Source organism: Rhynchophorus ferrugineus, unplaced genomic scaffold (assembly GCF_030347505.1).
Source record: "Rhynchophorus ferrugineus isolate W39M unplaced genomic scaffold, kcgeb_rfMv2 rfM17, whole genome shotgun sequence".
Lineage (NCBI taxonomy): Eukaryota > Metazoa > Arthropoda > Insecta > Coleoptera > Curculionidae > Rhynchophorus > Rhynchophorus ferrugineus.
In genome coordinates this window covers 2,183,583-2,205,136 of record NW_027472596.1, presented here as the reverse complement: position 1 = coordinate 2,205,136, position 21,554 = coordinate 2,183,583, and the positions used below count along the sequence as shown (strand labels likewise).

Below are 21,554 nucleotides of genomic sequence, written 5' to 3'. Positions count from 1 at the left end.
TATTCTTTTGTTTATAACCATACTTTTCACGATGGCATACCATAATAAAATGTCTTGTGAAACATTTTTCGACGGGACGTGTAGTTTTCTTTTCCTAAAAAACAATGTTTATTGCTAAAATAATATGTACCGTCTAAGAGTTTTTAAAAGAGTATGAAATTATTGTAAGTATGGCTGGTAGCATAATAAACAGTTATGATAAGGAAGAAAATACGAATAATATTGAAATTCACCACGTTTGAAGTTTAAGGTAAGAATATAACATAAAACTCTTATGTTTATACGGCTTTAGTATTCTATTTATAGATTCGTGAAGAGATTTCAAACATATACATTTCTGTAACAATTACAAAATGATCCAAATTCACCAGAGGATATACAGTCCCAAGAGAAAATAATGTATATGTTTAAATTTCCCGATGAGGTAGACATAATCAAACCTTAAATTTAGAATATTACTTTATGTTGTGGCACAAAATGTATAAATGTCAATCAGGCAATTCATCCGTCAATGATATGGACAAAAATTATTTAAACTAGTATGAATTTATATTTACTGCATGATGTATTTTGTATATATTTTATTACTATTTTGAAGATAATTGTTTACTGGGTTTAAATTATTTCAGACACTATTGCTATGTAGTATGAAAAAATAAAAGCTATCAAGTGCAAGATGATTTGGATGGAAGAGTCACAGTCCTTATAAGAGGATATTATGCTAGAATCCTTTCAAATCATAAAGTAAAAAATAAACTTCATAACAAGCACATTTGAGACATACCTTTTAGAAAATGAAGGATTAACACCTTGAAACCAGTGATATATTTGCTGTCTAAAGAATAACATAGGCAAGTGACTCTTTTCTCTAAAACTATTGTGTTTAATAATTTTTATTTTATATTTTAGGTCGAAGATATGGCTCTTTTTATAAAAAAGCTAAGAAGCGATTGTTAAGTATAGTGCGTTTAATGGGTGGTTATTTTTACATGTTGATCTGTTCGTCACATTTTAAAATGTTTGCATTGCTTACAATATTTTAATAAATATTGCAAACTTAATATTTTCATGTTGTTAATAATTATTTTATATGGGGCTATTATTAAACATCTTTTCTCGTACTAGTTGTGTAATACTTCTTCCATATTATTGTAACAAATTTCAAAGTTAAATATTCCAGATTCCTGCAAGTTATATATAAATATTTTAATTTTTCGTATTTTTATGGGGTTTTTATATAATTATATGTTTTATTATTATTAATCATTAATAGATATAAAACACGTAGTTATCATTCAAAATCATCTTTATAGTAATCATTAAATTAAAAGGAAAAACAGGGTTACTTTCTCGAAATCAAAACATGTCATTCATAATCGCCAATATTTTCCACGTTCACTCAAATTTGTTAACTAAATCCGTTCGTCCTGTTTGTTCTGTATCTTGCATTCTGTTTGTCGCCAAGCGCCGAAAGTTATTGTGGCGAACACTGGAACTAAGCAAAGAGAATTCAGTTCTGCTCGTGCGCATTTTCAATTTTCACAGGAAATTCGCCACGAATGCTCAAGTCTGTACCCACCATTCTATATCCTAAAATTGTTCATTTGGTTCTAAATGTATTGTTTGATATTTTGAGATATTTAATTTAAATATCATCTGTGGTGGTACATATATCTGAGATACATTGGAAAATCTCGGGTTTATGACTTATAAGTTAAATTATAATCATATTATTATTATCAGAATGAAGGAATTACAATTGAAATATTTTAATTCATTCGAATCTATATATTATGTCCAGCGCTAATTGCTAACTTCATTAGAAAGAAAAGTAAGAAAACTTATTTACCGACTGAAACGCGAGGGAATTGTCATTCATTTTCCCTCGCTTCTGTATAAGGGCTGATTGTATTTTTGTATTATTCGCCTATTTATATTAATATTTGCTGAGATTTACATGATTAATGAGTTTAAAAACTTGTGAGGGTTTAGTTTTGTTTGTTTCTTTAACAGGTAAGCAGTTTTCTAATATTCTTGTCCGTTAAGCAGCTTTGTTCTTTCTTAAAATTGATTCGTTTCTATTTACGTTAAAATCAACGAAATTTGTATAGGTTTGTAATGGAAAATAGACCGGGGGGCAGGGCTCACGGCCGAGCCAGAGGCGAACATCAGCAGGGCCGAGGGAGCGGCCCCAGACCGGGTCTCTCGCAAGGCCCATCTCGTCAATGTGGCTCCAGAACTTTTGCACCGCAAGGAGCCTGGGGCACCCGAGGAGCTTCGCAGCAACATCAAGCACCACAGGGCCAGTGGGGCCCCAAAGTCCAACAATCTCAGTCCCAGCCCCCGCCGCAAGCGTCAGGTCAACAGAGTCAGTGGGGCGCTCGCGGACCTCCAGATTCCCTTCCGCAGGTGAGACGTTGTTGATAACGTTATGAGTTATTGTGGGTGATATTATGCATAATTTGCAGCAATCTGCGGGACGTGATCCAGGAACTATATGCGTTGAAGAACAACAACAAGCCTTGACAGCTCAAGGTAAGATTGTCTCTGATTCATTTTGTAGATGAGTAGTATTAGACATTATTGATTTATAGTTCGACAGACTGGTGGTACAGGCGACGAGAAACGTGGCGGCGGTAGGGGAGTTAAAGGAAGAACTAATCGGAAAGGAATCGTGGACTCGAAGCCCAAACATTATGCGACCAAACAAGGTTAGGACCTCTAAACGTACTTAAGACACAACAGATGATGGTTGGTGATTTTCTATTTTGTAGGCTCGGATGGAGAGAAAATCTTGCTCAAAGCGAACATTTTTCCGCCGCTGAGCGCGACCAAGTGGGGACTGAATCAGTACCGTGTCGATTTTAAACCGGAACTGAACAATACAAAAACACGACAGGTCCTAGTTCGCAGAGCCTTCGTAAACAAACTTTCTTCAGGTATATTGTTTGATGGTGCTGCTCTCTACACCCCAACCAAACTCCAGCCGGATCCCATGGAACTGGCTGTTGCTGATGATAGTAAGTGCTAAATGACTACAGATTGTTTTTCATGCTTTTAAAAGCGAATATATTTATACATTTATTGAGCGTATCAATTTGATCGATGAGCTTTTCCCACTTTTCTGGTAATATCATGGTTTTGGCAATTTCTGGATTTTCTGAGCCTAAATCTAAACCAAATGATCTTCACAAGATCCTTTTAAAGTGAGATTTGCTCCGTTAGTATGAATAAATAGCAATCTTTCTAGTTTAGGTTATATAGTAGATATATAGTTGCGCCAACCGATTTTTCCGGAGCTACTAAAGATGTGTGTGATCTAGGATGCCTGCGATGGAATATTTTTTAATCCCATATTTCAATCGCGTCATTTGTTGATAGCAGAAAGTCAAATTAATGGTATAAAACATATTCATATGTGTCAATGGTTCAAAACATTTTCGTTGTGCACATTTGGTTGTCTGGATCTACACCGATATGTTTAAAAGTGGCCAGCTAGTAACTCAATGATTATGTAGCTAATTTAGCTACCAATTAGTCCCTTCGTTCTATAATTCAACATTATCCAACATCAGTAACTGCAAACCTTTAACTCGACTCTCATCTTGTTTTTTAATTTGGTATCAGTTTTATATATTTTCTTTCCTATGATGACAAATCTATTAACTTCCAGTCTTTTAGCTAGTTCTGTGCTCTTACAGGCTATAGATTTTTGGAGTACTATTAAAAAAAAATTAAAAGCATGATCGCTAGTCTTTACATGCTGATACCAACATTGGAAGGTCTTTGTTGTTTCTGTGTGATATATTTTTGAAAATACCGAGCAGGTCATGTTTCGTCAAAAGAACAAGCATTAATAAAGAGGAATAACGTCTGGTAAATACGCCGGTAATGCCGATTGTGTTAGCTGGGTTTATTTTCAAGTTTCCGTCGACTCATTGGCGAGTGATGTTTTGCAGATAACGTGAAATACTTGGTGTCCATTCGCTTGGTGGGAGAGGTGAACTGGGGCGATTGGCACTACCTGCATATCTTCAATCTCATTGTCAGGCGTTGCCTGGAGTCGTTCGATTTCAAGCTGCTGGGGAGAAATTATTTCGATCCTATGTACAAGGTGACTATACCGCAGTATAATCTGGAGCTCTGGCCCGGTTATATCACGTCGATGAGGCAGTTATATCACGTCGCTGGTGCTGAGATCTGACGGAGAAACAGAGAGAGAACTTCCAGCTGATAAAGTCCCTGAGCGAACACACCTGTATCGGATCAAGTGGTAAGTATAGTCTATTCAAAGTGTTTTTAGTAATGCGTCATTGATATTTGTGTAGTATTTTTAGTATTAGTATTTTTTTAAGGCCGGAATCAATTTGTAACCCTGAATATCTGAATTAATATGATATATTACGGAGCGACTTAAAATTTATCAAAATAAAGGGCTAAAACCTGTAATAATAGGTTTATAACCTGTAATAATTATAAGTAATGTTTTGAGTAATTTAGCGTACATCTGACAACCGGACGGTGACCCGCTGTCAGACATATGCAAAGTTCTTGAAAACAATTATGATACGAGGTTTTAACTCTTACCTATAAATTATTGTGGCTGTATAATTAACTGTAGTTTTTAGATATAGTATAATGTTAAAATAAATTATATTTGGTAACATTTTTGTTCAATTATTTTATTTAGATTAAATTTTAAAATTTTTTTATGTCAATGTTTCTTTTCGAAATAACCTATTAAAGCCGAAATCAATTTGTGACCCTAAGTATCTATTGTTTTCGACATTTTCAAACTAGGTAAAATATTACGGAGCGACTTAAAATCAAAATATTCAAAGAAACAAAATAATGTTTGCCGGTTTATATCCTGGAGTAAACTCTAGTAATTATAACTAATGTTTTCAACATTTTAACGTACATTTGACAACCGGGCGGCGACCAGTTCTCAGACGAATGCAAAATTCCTGAAAGCAATTAATGATAAAAGTGATAAGAGGTTTTAACTCTTACCTATAAATTATTGTTGCTTTATAATAAACTTTTTTTATGTATACTATAATATTAAAATAAATTATATTTGATAACGTTTTTGTTCAATTATTTTATTTAGAATAGAATATTCTGGTATGTCAACGTCAAACTGAACTAAAACTCAGAGTTGATGCGGCAACATTGCGATGTTTCGATAACACAAATATACATGGTGCTTTACTGAAAAAAACTTTGAATAGACAATATATTAAGTTGCTTTTGTTCAAAATAACCGATTATAGATGTAGTCTTTTTCTGACCATCTAATGGCAATCGCAATATGTAAATTATCATATATATTTTGTATTGTATTGCATTGCCCATCAGAAAGTCATAAGGAAACCAAGCCTCATTATCCCTGAGATATTTGGAATATTGACATTATTTAAAAAAATTACAGTTTCAAAAAAAGTTAATTTAATTTAATCTACTGTTGTTATTTAGGAAGAGTGGAGGAAGGTTAAGGGAAATGATCACCGAAAGGGGTCACCATGTTTATAATATTGTATTTGCCATATTATTTGATAATTTCGCATTTACCATATTATTTATAATTTATCATTCGTCATATTATTAAATAGTTGATGAAATTGTTTTTTTTTTCTTTAACAGACCTGCCATAGCCGGATTGAACGAGACCCTATATTTCATGTGATGGATCTATGCATGTGAACAAAGTTGTTTCTCTTAGGATAAGAATTTTTTGTTTTGTTTTTAAGAGATCTCAGGTTTTGTTTTTATTCACACATACCTAAACGATGTAGTTCATAAAGGCACTTTGGAAGTTCGTCCACCGTACCTGATTTAAAGTTAAATGTTAGTTAATATAGGATTACATTTTAGAATTAAGACATGAATGTACATTCTTTTTTAATATCCTAAAAGTTTTGACAATATTTTCATAATAATAAAAACTATATGACAATAAACAACAAAAATATTTGTTTTATTCGAACTTCCAGTCCAGGATCTTCAGGTAGGCGGCCTCGGCCCTCTCGTTTACTTGCCAAGCCTCCAGGTGCATCTAAAACTATAAGAAAAAACGCTACGCTGTATAGCTAGAGCGTTATAGTGAGTACAGACATGAATTTCGAAATTTTCGAAAACGAGACTAAAACAATAAATACAAATCTTACTACTATGCAAAACTATATTTTATTGAATATTGCAGTTATTCAATATACAGCTGGCGGCAAATGTATAAATCCGCCACTATACCCCCATTTATATATATATATACCGTCTAAGAGTTTTTAAAAGAGTATGAAATTATTGTAAGTATGGCTGGTAGCATAATAAACAGTTATGATAAGGAAGAAAATACTAATAATATTGAAATTCACCAGGTTTGAAGTTTATGGTAAGAATATAACATAAAACTCTTATGTTTATACGGCTTTAGTATTCTATTTATAGATTCGTGAAGAGATTTCAAACATATACATTTCTGTAACAATTACAAAATGATCCAAATTCACCAGAGGATATACAGTCCCAAGAGAAAATAATGTATATGTTTAAATTTCCCGATGAGGTAGACATAATCAAACCTTAAATTTAGAATATTACTTTATGTTGTGGCACAAAATGTATAAATGTCAATCAGGCAATTCATCCGTCAATGATATGGACAAAAATTATTTAAACTAGTATGAATTTATATTTACTGCATGATGTATTTTGTATATATTTTATTACTATTTTGAAGATAATTGTTTACTGGGTTTAAATTATTTCAGACACTATTGCTATGTAGTATGAAAAAATAAAAGCTATCAAGTGCAAGATGATTTGGATGGAAGAGTCACAGTCCTTATAAGAGGATATTATGCTAGAATCCTTTCAAATCATAAAGTAAAAAATAAACTTCATAACAAGCACATTTGAGACATACCTTTTAGAAAATGAAGGATTAACACCTTGAAACCAGTGATATATTTGCTGTCTAAAGAATAACATAGGCAAGTGACTCTTTTCTCTAAAACTATTGTGTTTAATAATTTTTATTTTATATTTTAGGTCGAAGATATGGCTCTTTTTATAAAAAAGCTAAGAAGCGATTGTTAAGTATAGTGCGTTTAATGGGTGGTTATTTTTACATGTTGATCTGTTCGTCACATTTTAAAATGTTTGCATTGCTTACAATATTTTAATAAATATTGCAAACTTAATATTTTCATGTTGTTAATAATTATTTTATATGGGGCTATTATTAAACATCTTTTCTCGTACTACTTGTGTAATACTTTTTCCATATTATTGTAACAAATTTCAAAGTTAAATATTCCAGATTCCTGCAAGTTATATATAAATATTTTAATTTTTCGTATTTTTATGGGGTTTTTATATAATTATATGTTTTATTATTATTAATCATTAATAGATATAAAACACGTAGTTATCATTCAAAATCATCTTTATAGTAATCATTAAATTAAAAGGAAAAACAGGGTTACTTTCTCGAAATCAAAACATGTCATTCATAATCGCCAATATTTTCCACGTTCACTCAAATTTGTTAACTAAATCCGTTCGTCCTGTTTGTTCTGTATCCTGCGTTCTGTTTGTCGCCAAGCGCCGAAAGTTATTGTGGCGAACACTGGAACTAAGCAAAGAGAATTCAGTTCTGCTCGTGCGCATTTTCAATTTTCACAGGAAATTCGCCCCGAATGCTCAAGTCTGTACCCACCATTCTATATCCTAAAATTGTTCATTTGGTTCTAAATGTATTGTTTGATATTTTGAGATATTTAATTTAAATATCATCTGTGGTGGTGTATATATCTGAGATACATTGGAAAATCGGGTTTATAACTTATAAACTAAATTATAATCATATTATTATTATCAGAATGAAGGAATTACAATTGAAATATTTTAATTTATTCGAATCTATATATTATGTCCAGCGCTAATTGCTAACTTCATTAGAAAGAAAAGTAAGAAAACTTATTTACCGACTGAAACGCGAGGGAATTGTCATTCATTTTCCCTCGCTTCCGTATAAGGGCTGATTGTATTTTTGTATTATTCGCCTATTTATATTAATATTTGCTGAGATTTACATGATTAATGAGTTTAAAAACTTGTGAGGGTTTAGTTTTGTTTGTTTCTTTAACAGGTAAGCAGTTTTCTAATATTTTTGTCCGTTAAGCAGCTTTGTTCTTTCTTAAAATTTATTCGTTTCTATTTACGCGTTAAAATCAACGAAATTTGTATAGGTTTGTAATGGAAAACAGACCGAGGGGCAGGGCTCACGGCCGAGCCAGAGGCGAACATCAGCAGGGCCGAGGCAGCGGCCCCAGACCGGGTCCCTCGCAAGGCTCATCTCGTCAAGGTGGCTCCAGAACTTTTGCACCGCAAGGAGCCTGGGGCACCCGAGGAGCTTCGCAACAACATCAAGCACCACAGGGCCAGTGGGGCCCCAAAGTCCAACAATCTCAGTCCCAGCCCCCGCCGCAAGCGTCAGGTCAACAGAGTCAGTGGGGCGCTCGCGGACCTCCAGATTCCCTTCCGCAGGTGAGACGTTGTTGATAACGTTATGAGTTATTGTGGGTGATATTATGCATAATTTGCAGCAATCTGCGGGACGTGGTCCAGGAACTATATGCGTTGAAGAACAACAACAAACCTTGGCAGCTCAAGGTAAGATTGTCTCTGATTCATTTTGTAGATGAGTAGTATTAGACATTATTGATTTATAGTTCGACAGACTGGTGGTACAGATGACGAGACACGTGGCGGAGGAGGGGGGGTTAAAGGAAGAACTAATCGGAAAGGAATCGTGGACACGAAGCCCAAACATTATGCGACCAAACAAGGTTAGGACCTCTAAACGTGCTTAAGACACAACAGATGATGGTTGATGATTTTCTATTTTGTAGGCTCGGATGGAGAAAAGATCTTGCTCAAAGCGAACTTTTTTCCGCTGCTGAGCGCGACCAAGTGGGGACTGAATCAGTACCGTGTCGATTTTAAACCGGAACTGGACAATACAAAAACACGACGGGCCCTAGTTCGCAGAGCCTTCGTAAACAAACTTTCTTCAGGCATATTGTTTGATGGTGCTGCTCTCTACACCCCAACCAAGCTCCAGCCAGATCCCTTGGAATTGGCTGTTGCTGATGATGGTAAGTGCTAAAGGACTACAGATTGTTTTTCATGATTTTAAAAGCGAATATATTTATACATTTATTGAGCGTATCAATTTGATCGATGAGCTTTTCCCACTTTTCTGGTAATATCATGATTTTGGCAATTTCTGGATTTTCTGAGCGAAAATCTAAACCAAATGATCTTCACAAGATCCTTTTAAAGTGAGATTTGCTCCGTTAGTATGAATAAATAACAATCTTTCTAGTTTAGGTTATATAGTAAACATATGGTTGCGCCAACCGATTTTTCCGGAGCTACTAAAGATGTGTATGATCTAGGATGTCTGTGATGGAATATTTTTTAATCCCATATTTCAATCGCGTCATTTGTTGATAGCAGAAAGTCAAATTAATGGTATAAAACATATGAATATGTGTCAATGGTTCAAAACCTTTTCGTTGTGCACATTTGGTTGACTGGATCTACACCGATATGTTTAAAAATGGCCAGCTAGTAACTCAATGATTCTGTAGCTAATTTAGCTACCAATTAGTCCCTTCGTCCTATAATTCAACATTATCCAATATCAATAACTGCAAACCTTCAACTCGACTCTCCTCTTGTTTTTTAATTTGGTATCAGTTTTATATATTTCCTCTCCCACGATGAGAAATCTATTCACTTCCAGTCTTTTAGCTAGTTCTGTGCTCTTACAGGCTATAGATTTTTGGAGTATTATTAAAAAAAAATTAAAAGCATGATCGCTAGTCTTTACATGCTGATACCAACATTGGAAGGTCTTTGTTATTTCTGTATGATATATTTTTGAAAATACCGAGCAGGTCATGTTTCGTCAAAAGAAGCATTAATCAAGAGGGATAACGTCTGGTAAATACGCCAGGTCATGCCGATTGTGTTAGCCGGGTTTATTTTCAAGTTTCCGTCGACTCATTGGCGAGTGATGTTTTGCAGATAACGTGAAATACTTGGTGTCCATTCGCTTGGTGGGAGAGGTGAACTGGGGCGACTGGCACTACCTGCAGATCTTCAATCTCATCGTCAGGCGTTGCCTGGAGTCGCTCGAGTTCAAGCTGCTGGGGAGAAATTATTTCGATCCTATGTACAAGGTGACTATACCGCAGTATAATCTGGAGCTCTGGCCCGGTTATATCACGTCGATGAGGCAGTTATATCACGTCGCTGGTGCTGAGATCTGACGGAGAAACAGAGAGAGAACTTCCAGCTGATAAAGTCCCTGAGCGAACACACCTGTATCGGATCAAGTGGTAAGTATAGTCTATTCAAAGTGTTTTTAGTAATGCGTCATAGATATTTGTGACATCGAAAATAAATGAAATAATTGAACAAAAATGTCATTAAATATAATTTATTTTAACATTCAATACATATATTATCGAAGGACTTAAAACTACAATTTGGAACACAGGTATAAGTTTGTACGTTAGATTTGTTTTGCTTCCATTAAACTCTTTTCCACAACACCCACCCAATTAACAATTGTATACATTAGAGACGTATTTTACTTTCATTCGAGAGCATATTTACCTTTTTTAGAAGTCATCTTGGTATCACTGTATATTTTATTTCTTCTGCTACCATCTATGTACACCATTCTTCATAAAATTAATCACTGAATTATGTCTAATACATCTACCATATCTACAAAGCAGTATTTATTCTCTCCTTATACGTTATAACCTAATGCCCATATTTAATTTTGAACAATTACAATCATATCTGTGCATACAAACCTTTCACGCCCTACAATACCATTTTCTACAGTTATATTCAGTTAATATATAATTAATTACCATGCATACCTTTAGCTTTTTCCACTCCCATCACACTGTCTCAGGAATTTCCAACATTGCACAGCATTACCTCATATCCTTAAAGTTTCCTTCAGTCAATTTCACTTTCCGACTCACTGTCCAATCCAATTACCAAACTGTTAATTTCTAATCACAATTTATCAATTTCTTCCTATGTATGTCTTATCGAGTTCATCCAAATCGAAAGTGCTATGGTTGACTATGCTTTCTTCCACATACCTAAACAGTTTTTGATGGAATATCCTTCTCCACTAGCAATATATCTGCAATTAATTGTTAATAAATATAATGACTAACTAAACCTAATCGAATACTATTGCAACTTTTACCTTTTTCCTTTTTCCATCAATTTTTGTTGTCTCTACACTTTTTTGTTACTTTCTTGCCAAGAGTGCCACAATGAACCTTTATGAAATATTCAATATAAGTTTCATCAAGATAAACACAAATTCAAATAGTTTAAAAAATTGAATTATTTTTACAACTGGCAGTGGATCTTCACAGCATTTAAACCATATGCCCTTGTAAGAGTGTATGAAAGGATGTCTTACATCCCTCAAAAAGCTGCATGTCCTTTATGTATATCTGAGAAGTGAAGATTGGAACTTTGTAAAATGGTAGAAACTAATGGGATTATTTATGGTTTATTCGAGTGATTGACCTTTTTCATAGTTGACGACATAGCTATTCGAGGGAGCCCGGAGAAAGAGACCGTCGAACTTTGCACATTAATATTTGGGTCTGAACCCGTGTTGTTCGTCTGATATGATATGGTTCTGCTCTGCAAAAAGCTGAGAGCTTTTTCAGTTGGAATACTGATATTTCATCGTATCCAGGTGCCTTTTTGGGCTTCAGTTTGCTGATGATTTTTTGTAGCATTTTTGGTGAGACTAGATGGTTTTGGAGAGAGTTTGGAGGCATTATTTTCACTAGATTATTGGCCTCTCTGATGACGTTTTTGTTTCGAGTGGCGCCACTTCCTTTTTTAAAAGGTAGGCATCCCATTAGTTTTTCGAAGGATTCGGCAAGGAGACTACGAAATTTCCTGACCATGCAGATTTCAGGGGGGTGAATGTCTTTTTTGACTTTTCGAGATTCTCCAGATGTCTGCGGGCGCTGCTGGGTTTCCAGTCTCAGCTGCATAAAGATGAGGAAAATAGAATTACTAGCTCTCTAGATTCGCCATTTCAAATGGATTTAGCGCACGAGAAATTAAGGGTCAATAAAGTTGCCATAAAGCCAATGAAACAAAATCAACGCATATAACGTTTACCCTGCGTGGAAGAACATGTCCACCAGTGAATATCAATCATCGTCAACTCCCCCAAGCAGAGCATGTTAAATATCTTGGTATGCACTTAGATCGACGCCTAACCTGGAAGAAGCATATACTCTCTAAACGGAAACAACTGGGACTAAAATTATATCAAATGTATTGGCTCATCGGGCGCAAATCCAAATTATCATTAGATAACAAGGTATTGCTGTGTGAGTCTATACTCAAGTCCATTTGGACATATGGAATCCAACTATGGGGTACCGCTAGCAATTCTAATATACCCATCATTCAACGGTTCCAAAATAAGGTGTTGCGTGTCATTGTTGATGCTCCGTACTATATTTCAAATAAAATGATACAACGCGATATTCCTCTAGAACCTATAACGAGTGTAATTCAACGTGTTTGTGTGAAGTACTTCGAAGGAGTGTCAGTGCATCCCAATGTACTCGCTAATCAGCTAAATATGCGACGTGATAGTGAAGTGCGTAGACTAAAACGTTTAACACCACCTGATCGGATTACTAGACATATGTAGACTTTAGAATAAGACTAATTAATTAAGATAATATTTTATACAGAAGATTGCTTAATGAAGTGATTTTCTACATGCCATGTATATATAATATAGACATAAGAAATACTTATTGCCAATAGGGCAGATTGTGGACTCACGAGGAGTAATAAAAAAATATATTGAGACATTTTTTCGGTAAAGTCCAACTTAACCCAATCCAAAATGGTTGTCGGCTCCGCATCGAGTTGCAATATTGCGTTCTAGGGATGCAGAAAATATATCGATATTTTCTGAAAAAAATATCCATATTTTTGGTCGATCTATCGATATTTTTTGATATTTGTTCGAAATAGATTAAATATCGTTATATTAGTAATATATTAACTATATTATTACAATTGTAAAGGTTTAGTGAATTTTGGTAGTTAATTTTAAAGTTCCGCCAAACATTTTTATTATTTAAAAGAAATATATATTTCTTTACTCTAATATTTAACTGTTTTTGCTTTTTCTTAGAAATATCGATATTTTTTTCGGTGGCTAACACCCCCAATAGCGTTCTCATTCTCTATCTGCTCCACTCTAGCCCGGATGAACAAACTGCGCGAGTTCAGCGCGAAGCTGCAAAAATGCCCGAAGGCTATTGAAGAACTCAAGAAATGGGACCTGAAGCTGGCCCAGGACCTGGTCCAGTTCACAGGACGCGTGTTACCGCAGGAAACCCTCGCTGGCGGCTCGGGTTCGCTCATGCCCGGACCTCGTGCCGATTGGACCGGCAACCTGAAGACTGCCACCATGTTCGCGCCTGCCAAGTTGGACGCGCTGGTGGTGGTGTGTCCGGTACGGCTCAAGAAAGCCACCGGCGAGTTTGTCGCCAGCATACAACAGGTCGCCCGAGGTGAGTAATTTATCACCCCATACCATGTTGATTTGAGTGTTCAACTTTGCCAGTTCTCGCAAGTCATATGTAAATTCGAAGAATGTAGTATAAATAAAATAAATTATCTCGAATTTTTTAAAGTAGTGTAGGTACCCAGAAACTAAGATTGTGGCGTATATCAGACACATCCTGTATTTTTGACCTTGTTTACCCATGCTTCAACACTTGTAGCATCGCTTTTATATTTTGTACCTGTGATATTCAATTGATTTGCTTGCTGAATATTATATAAATCTTTATGAGTCAATAAGTCCAATCTTTTCAAATTGCCACTGGTCAGGTTTATTAGCTCGGGTTTCATACAATATGATATCTATTGCAATTTTAGCAGGGAGACTTGGCTTTGGCTTTGGTTAAAATCATACTTTTATCTTATTTTATTAACGCTCACCTCCCACCTTTGGATACAGTCTTATGAATTCCAGATCGATTAAGCTAAAATTTATAAATGCTAATATTTTTATGATTTTAGTTTGCTTTATGATCAACGAGCTGGGATTTTGATGGGATATACTCACGTAAAGAACATTGAGTCATATTTATGTGAACTTTTATATTCGTATGGTCAATTATATATATAGTGGGTGAAAGTTTTTTAACACTATTTACAGGTCATTGGTTTATATATTAATATCTACTATTTATGATTAAAATATGAAGTGTACAAAAGTAAATAAATTATAAACAACAAGATTCTTAACCTTACAAAACAATATAACAAGCCTAGGAACTATCGACTGAAAACAGACGATAGTCGTAAAACAGAAAAAAAAAAGTCGATAGTCAAAAAACTAGCGACTAAAATTAGTAATTACTATTCAAAAATTCAAATGCACGGTTCGACATTTTTTTTCCAATTCGTGATGTCGACGAAGATGTACTGTGATTATATTTTCTAACGGTAGTATAAGCGAGTCGGAGATGTAAATATTCCCTTACGTAATACCTTTAAAAAAGACGAGAAGGAAAAAAATAATTACTGAATACTATTAACATGCAATTTAATATTTCATTTTAAACGAAATAGAATTACTTTTATATTGGAATGTTCTGTGGATATGTAAAAACGAATTGAATTTTTCTATAGAATGGTATAAGACCCCACACATGTTTTATCGTATTTTAATATGTTAGTTTTAAAAATGATCCCACAATAACTACTAGAGCTTTTTTAAATAAAGTAAATACTTTATTATTGAACGAAAGTATTGTTTAACAAAAATCGAGGGAGTAATCGAAATATTACCTATTAGTGCCGTAAAAAGTCAAAAATATTTTACTATTTATCATTCACAATTTTAATCTTTTTGCCCTATTACATTAACAATCTTGAAAAATATCGTTCCAAAATGCTGCTATATTAATATACAACATATTGTTATTTACAAGCAAATTACCACAAAATTATAAAACTATATATATTACATATAAATCTATGGAAGCATAAACTGGGTAAATGTTTGTCAAGGTCGCGGCTACTACGACAGAGCCAGAAGAATCAGTCGAATGAAATTAGTAGAACCAAAAATAGTAACTAAAAGTACCCGACAAAAAAGTCGATAGTAAATAATGACAAAATCAGTCGGGCCGAAAATAACGATTGAAACAGTCGATAGTAAAAAGTAGTCAATTATTAAAAAGTCGATAGTCGTTTTCATTCGATAGTTCCCAACGCTAAATATAACGCTTAAGCTAACTTAATGTATGAATATATAATATAATAATATAGGATACCATACAAACAATTAAGTGATACTAAAACTCCAACCAGCGCCAGGTTTGAAACAAAAGTGGCTGCCGCAGTCGTTGTTGGATTCAACCTTTCGATCGCTTGTGAACGGCAACGCCGCAAAATCAAGCGTAAACTGTGGAAACTCGCCGAATGCTGACTATGATCATGCAAAATCAGCTGCTACTGTCGCTTACGGCTAATGAATGTCTGTTTCGTTTTCCAGTGATGAAATTCCAAATCTCGGGGGTAAAAACCGTCGATTTGGGGGACGATCGGGCGCAGAGCTACCTGGGCGGTTTGGAATACGCCATGTCGACCCTCCACGCCCAGCTGGTGTTCGTGGTACTCACCAGTAATTCCCACGATAAATACACCGCGGTGAAGAAGAAATGCTACGTGGATAGGGCGATGCCGTGCCAGGTGGCCGTAGCGAAGACCGTTCAGAAGAGTAGGTGCTCATGGAATTCGTGATATCGGCGCTCAGTCTCGTTTGATTTCAGATAATCGGTCGGTAGCTATGAAGATCGCCATACAGATGAACTGTAAGCTTGGCGGGTCGCCGTGGGGTTCTACCATGCCTAGATTTACGATGGTCGTAGGGTAAGTGACGTAACGTTGTTTCAAACGATGACGGTACTCAAATGAGTACCCATATTTTCAAAACTCCCATGGGTACGAATTAAAACCCGCTGTTTTAACATAAGATGGCTCCAGGGAAACCTGGCCATGATATGTCAAGGGAAGACTGTAATATGACGTGATGTTTTTTAGGATCGAATTTTTCCACTATTTGTTTTCTCTGCAATTCTGTTAGCGACTCATCTACTACTTATTTTAGACGACTTTCTGTAATATTGCCGTATATTTAAACAACGGCGCACTACAACGGTATAATTATTATAGCCTCTTTTATCTTTTTATATGTATCGGAACAATACAGGCTATTTACCAAACTTGCGGTATTTGTTCCTTTTCCCATACTCCATACTAATTCTTTTGCGCCTCCTTTCAGTTACGACGTCTGCCGTGATACTGCCAACAAAGGGAAGAGTTTCGCCGGAATGGTGGCCTCCATTGATGTAGGATGCTCACAGTATTTCAGCATGGCAGTGGAGCACGCGCAAGAGCAAGAGCTCAGCAGTAACATAGCCGCCTTTGTCACGTTGGCCTGCGAACACTTCCAGTCGCGGAATGGTGTATATCCAGGTAAGGACGCGGTGTCCGGTACCACCGACGATTTTTATCTTATATCGTTTCAGAACGCATAGTGGTATACAGAGATGGTGTGGGCGACGGTCAGATAAAATACGTGAAGGAACACGAGGTGGAATTGCTGAAGGAGAAGCTGAAGAGCGATCTGTTCAAGGACCGACCCCTGAAGCTGGCCTTCATCATAGTATCGAAGCGTATTAACACCAAAATTTTTAGGGCCCAAGCGGACGGGCTGAGCAGCAATCCACCGGCGGGTACGGTCGTCGACGACGTCATCACGTTGCCGGAACGGTACGACTTCTTCCTGGTGTCCCAGTGTGTCAATCAGGGAACCGTAGCGCCTACCAGTTACAACATCATCGAGGATACATTGGGCATAGACGCCAACAGGATCCAGAGGTTCACCTTCAAGCTCACGCACATGTACTTCAATTGGTCCGGTACCATCCGCGTGCCGGCTCCCTGTCAGTACGCCCACAAACTTGCTTTCATGACGGCCCAATATCTGCACAGGTGAGTTTTTGTGTCGATTAAATCTTTGTGTCTTGCCGCCGCATTCACTATTTTATTTAATAGTATTGTGACTTCTCTTAAATGTATAGTCTATTCAAAGTTTTTTGTCATGGATATTTGTGACGTCGAAACATTGCAACGTTGCCGCATCAACTCTGTGTTTTAATTCAATTTAGCTTTGACATACAAGAAAATTCTAATCTAAATAAAATAATTGAACAAAAATGTTACGAATACAATTTATTTTAACATTATAGTACATAACATAATACATATACTATTGAAAGACTTAAAACTATAATTAAGAACATTGGTATAATAGTTTGTAGGTTAGATTTGTTTTGTTTACATTGAACTCCTTCCACGCCACCCATGAGGCAGAATTTCTAGGCGCGTTTTTTTTATGTAGTGGTATCCCCTGGTAGAGGCCTAATCATCTACCTAATTAACAATTATATATCTCAGAAGCGAGTTCATTCTAGAGCATATTTACCTTTTTACGTTTAGTTCTTCCTTCGATGGTGTGTTTACTTGTTAAGTCATCTTGGCATCACTGTATATTTTATTTCTTCTGCTACTATCTGTGTACACCATTCTTCATAAACTTAGTCACTGAATTCCGTCTAATGCATTTACCATATCTACAAAACCAGTTGTATTCAATCTCTACTCATACATTCTAACTTATTGCACATGTTTAATTTTGAACAATTACAATCATATCTGTGCACACAAATCTTTCACGCCCTACAATACCATTTTCTACAGTTATATTCAATTAATTATGTGCATACCTTTAGTTGATTACACTCTCATCACTCTGTCTCAGGAATTTCTGGCACTGCACATTCCAGCATTATCACATATCCTGAATGTTTCCTTCAGTCACTTTCACTTTCCGACGCAATCACTAAACTGTTAATTTCTAATCTGTCTAAAACATGTTCACGATTCCACCATTTATCAATTACTTCCTCTGTATGTCTTACCAAGTTCATCCAAACTGAAGGTGTTATAGTTGACAATGCTTCCTTCCACATATCCAAACAGTTTTTGTTGGATTATCCTTCTCGACCAGCAATATATCTGCAATTAATTATTAATAGATATAATACGCGACATCGGTAATTCATAAGACCATTTTCCAATTTTGGCCCAAGTTAGAAGCAGAGCCAAAATTGTAAAATTTCGATAGTCCATATCTCGGAAACTATAAGAGATAATGCAATTTGGTAATCGACATCGTAATTACCATGCCTAATTAGCAATATATCTGCAATTAACTATTAATAAGTATATATGACCAACAAAACCTAATCGAATACTATTGAAACTTTTACCTTTTTCCATCAATATTTGTTGTCTTTACACTTTTTTTGTTACTGTCTTGCCAAGAGTGCCACAATGAACCATTTTGAAATATTCAAGTTTCTTATATTATTTTAATTTTAAGGTAATATCTGGAAGTTCCATTAAACCTATCCGAGGGTTATCTTTACACCGTTTAAAATCTATACCCTGTAAGAGTGTATACCTCAAAAAGCTACATGTCCCTAATTCTTTTATGTATACTTTCCAGAGAGACAATTTTCTCTAACGTATTATTCTTCATTTTGTAAGCGATGTTATTCACAGTACCCACAGTAATATTTAGCACGCCGGCACACTGCTAAAAAACATATTCATTAAAATTGTAGGGGCTTATATTATTTAATATCATCAATAATTACCTCTCTAACGAAATTTACCGGCAAAGAGGGCCTCCGTTACCTCGTTTCTTTTCGAAATAATCTATTAAAGCCGCAATCAATTTGTGACCCTGAATATCTGAAGTAATATGATATATTACGGAGCGACTTAAAATTTATCAAAATAAAGGACTAAAACCTGTAATAATAGGTTTATAACCTGTAATAATTATATGTAATGTTTTGAGTAATTTAGCGTACATCTGACAACCGGACGGTGACGACCACCTGTCAGACATATGCAAAATTCTAGAAAACAATTATGATACGAGGTTTTAACTCTTATCTATAAATTATTGTGGCTGTATAATTAACTGTAGTTTTTAGATATATTATAATGTTAAAATAAATTATATTTGGTAACATTTTTGTTCAATTATTTTATTTAGATTAGATTTTTTTTATGTCAGTGCCAAACTGAATTATAACTTAAGAGTTGTTAAGAGGTTTTAACTCTTACCTATAAATTATTGTTGCTTTATTTTTGTTCAATTATTCTATGTAGAATAGAATATTCTTGTATGTCAAAGTCAAACTGAACTAAAACTCAGAGTTGATGTGGTAACATTGCGATGTTTCGACAACACAAATATACATGGCGCTTTACTAAAAAAGCTTTGAATAGACATTATATTAAGTTGCTTTTGTTCAAAATAACCGATTATAGATCTAGTCTTTTTCTGACTATCTAATGGTAATCATAATATGTAAATTATCATAAATATTTTGTATTGTACTGCATTGCCCATCAGAAAGTCATAAGGAAACCAAGGCTCATTATCCCTGAGATATTTGGAATATTGACATTATTTTAAAAAATTACAGTTCCAAAAAAAAAGTTAATTTAATTTAATCTACTGTTGTTGTTCAGGAATAGTGGAGGACTGTTAAGGGAAATGATCACCGAAAGGGGTCACCATGTTTATAATATTGTATTTGCCATATTATTTGATAATTTCGCATTCACCATATTATTTATAATTTAGCATTCGTCATATTATTAAATAGTTGATGAAATCGTTTTTTTTTCTTTAATAGACCTGCCATAGCCGGATTGAACGAGACCCTATATTTCATGTGATGGATCTATGCATGTGAACACAGTTGTTTCTTTTAGGAGAAGAATTTTTTGTTTTGTTTTTAAGAGATCTCAGGTTTTGTTTTTATTCACACATACCTAAACGATGTAGTTCATAAAGGCACTTTGGAAGTTCGTCCACCGTACCTGATTTAAAGTTATATGTTAGTTAATATAGGATTACATTTTAGAATTAAGACATGAATGTACATTCTTTTTTAATATCATAAGAGTTTTGACAATATTTTCATAATAATAAAAACTATATAACAATAAACAACAAAAATATTTGTTTTATTCGAACTTCCAGTCCAGGATCTTCAGGTAGGCGGCCTCGGCCCTCTCGTTTACTTGCCAAGCCTCCAGGTGCATCTAAAACTATAAGAAAAAACGCTACGCTGTATAGCTATAGGGTTATAGTGAGTACAGACATGAAGGAAGCGAATGGTTCTGTCTCTGGGCGTATATTGTAATCGGCAAACGTATTCTCCGTAGCGGTATTTTCTCGTGATCGAAATTAACTCGAAAATTCGGGTCCACCAAATTTATTTAACGGTTTGGTTCGGAGGCGTGTATACTTTTCACAATAGCATAAGAAAGAAATTATGATTGGTTATGGTAAGATAGAAAATACGAATAATATTGATATCTAACTCATTTGAAGATTATGGTAATAAGACATAACACTCTTATGTTTATACAACTTTAGTATTCTACTTATCGATTCCTAAAGATATTTCAAACATTTACAATTCTGTAATGACTAAAAAATAATCTAAATCATCAGAAGATATATTCAGCCGAAAATAAAATACCGTATATGTTGAAATTTCACTATGAGGTAGACATTATAAAAATATAAATTAAAAATATTACCTTTATTACTTTATACCTTTACTTTATTACTTTACAAAAGTCCTTTTGAAATTCATTTATAGTATTTCTGGTCAAAAACATAAGTGAAAAATGAAGTTCGTTAAATAAACAAAGTATGTATTTTATTTTTTTATCCTCTGAGTATGTTGCATTGTTGCTTTAGGCGAGTTAGATGGTATGGCCTGTTTTGGTGACTGTAAGTTCCTTTTTTCTCCCAGTGCTGGATACATTTTTTTTGCAACACTTTATGGACTAGGCATCCCCTATAATTTGCAGGATGGTCACCGTCAGAGTTAACACATTTTACTTTGTCGTCACGTGTTTTGCGTGTGCAATTATTGGTCGCATGCTCTCCTGCGCATTTCACGCATCTACACAACTTGCAACAATATGTTTTAATTTCCCATATGCTTGACATCTGGCGCATTGTGGGTTGATTCTTTTTGTGTTTGGTGGCTCACATTTAATGACATTGTGGTCCAAATCATCAATCTCCTAAACATGTTTATTATTTCCTTTTGGCTTCAAATCAATATAAAATATTGGTAGTTGCACGACCGGTCACAAATCTATTGTAGGCAAATTTAGATTATTTGCGATGATATATTTTAGTTCAATTGATTCAATTGTGTTATTTTTGTGCTTGGTTGCACAGGACCATTTTTTTACTATCAAAT

General features: G+C 34.8%; 2 protein-coding genes and 2 long non-coding RNA genes across 4 annotated transcripts; all 4 read left to right on the top strand.

The window, feature by feature from the left end:
* The first annotated feature begins 743 nt into the window (after positions 1-743).
* Positions 744-1,059, top strand: LOC143205828 (uncharacterized). The gene is made up of 2 exons (XR_013007941.1): positions 744-851; positions 910-1,059. It is a non-coding gene; the product is annotated as an uncharacterized LOC143205828 (long non-coding RNA).
* Positions 1,060-1,985: 926 nt separating this feature from the next.
* LOC143205777 (piwi-like protein Siwi) lies at positions 1,986-4,337 on the top strand. Its single transcript, XM_076418814.1, has 5 exons — positions 1,986-2,409; positions 2,469-2,535; positions 2,595-2,711; positions 2,775-3,020; positions 3,960-4,337. The coding sequence occupies exons 1-5, from the start codon at positions 2,119-2,121 to the stop codon at positions 4,202-4,204; spliced, it is 966 nt and encodes a 321-aa protein (XP_076274929.1). The 5' UTR covers positions 1,986-2,118; the 3' UTR covers positions 4,205-4,337.
* A 2,550-nt stretch (positions 4,338-6,887) lies between these two features.
* LOC143205827 (uncharacterized) lies at positions 6,888-7,203 on the top strand. The gene is made up of 2 exons (XR_013007940.1): positions 6,888-6,995; positions 7,054-7,203. It is a non-coding gene; the product is annotated as an uncharacterized LOC143205827 (long non-coding RNA).
* A 290-nt stretch (positions 7,204-7,493) lies between these two features.
* LOC143205858 (piwi-like protein Siwi) lies at positions 7,494-20,106 on the top strand. The gene is made up of 12 exons (XM_076418875.1): positions 7,494-8,553; positions 8,613-8,679; positions 8,739-8,855; positions 8,919-9,164; positions 10,102-10,293; positions 10,341-10,415; positions 13,365-13,676; positions 15,674-15,898; positions 15,951-16,050; positions 16,463-16,656; positions 16,710-17,175; positions 19,962-20,106. The coding sequence occupies exons 1-12, from the start codon at positions 8,263-8,265 to the stop codon at positions 20,002-20,004; spliced, it is 2,328 nt and encodes a 775-aa protein (XP_076274990.1). The 5' UTR covers positions 7,494-8,262; the 3' UTR covers positions 20,005-20,106.
* Positions 20,107-21,554: the final 1,448 nt, after the last annotated feature.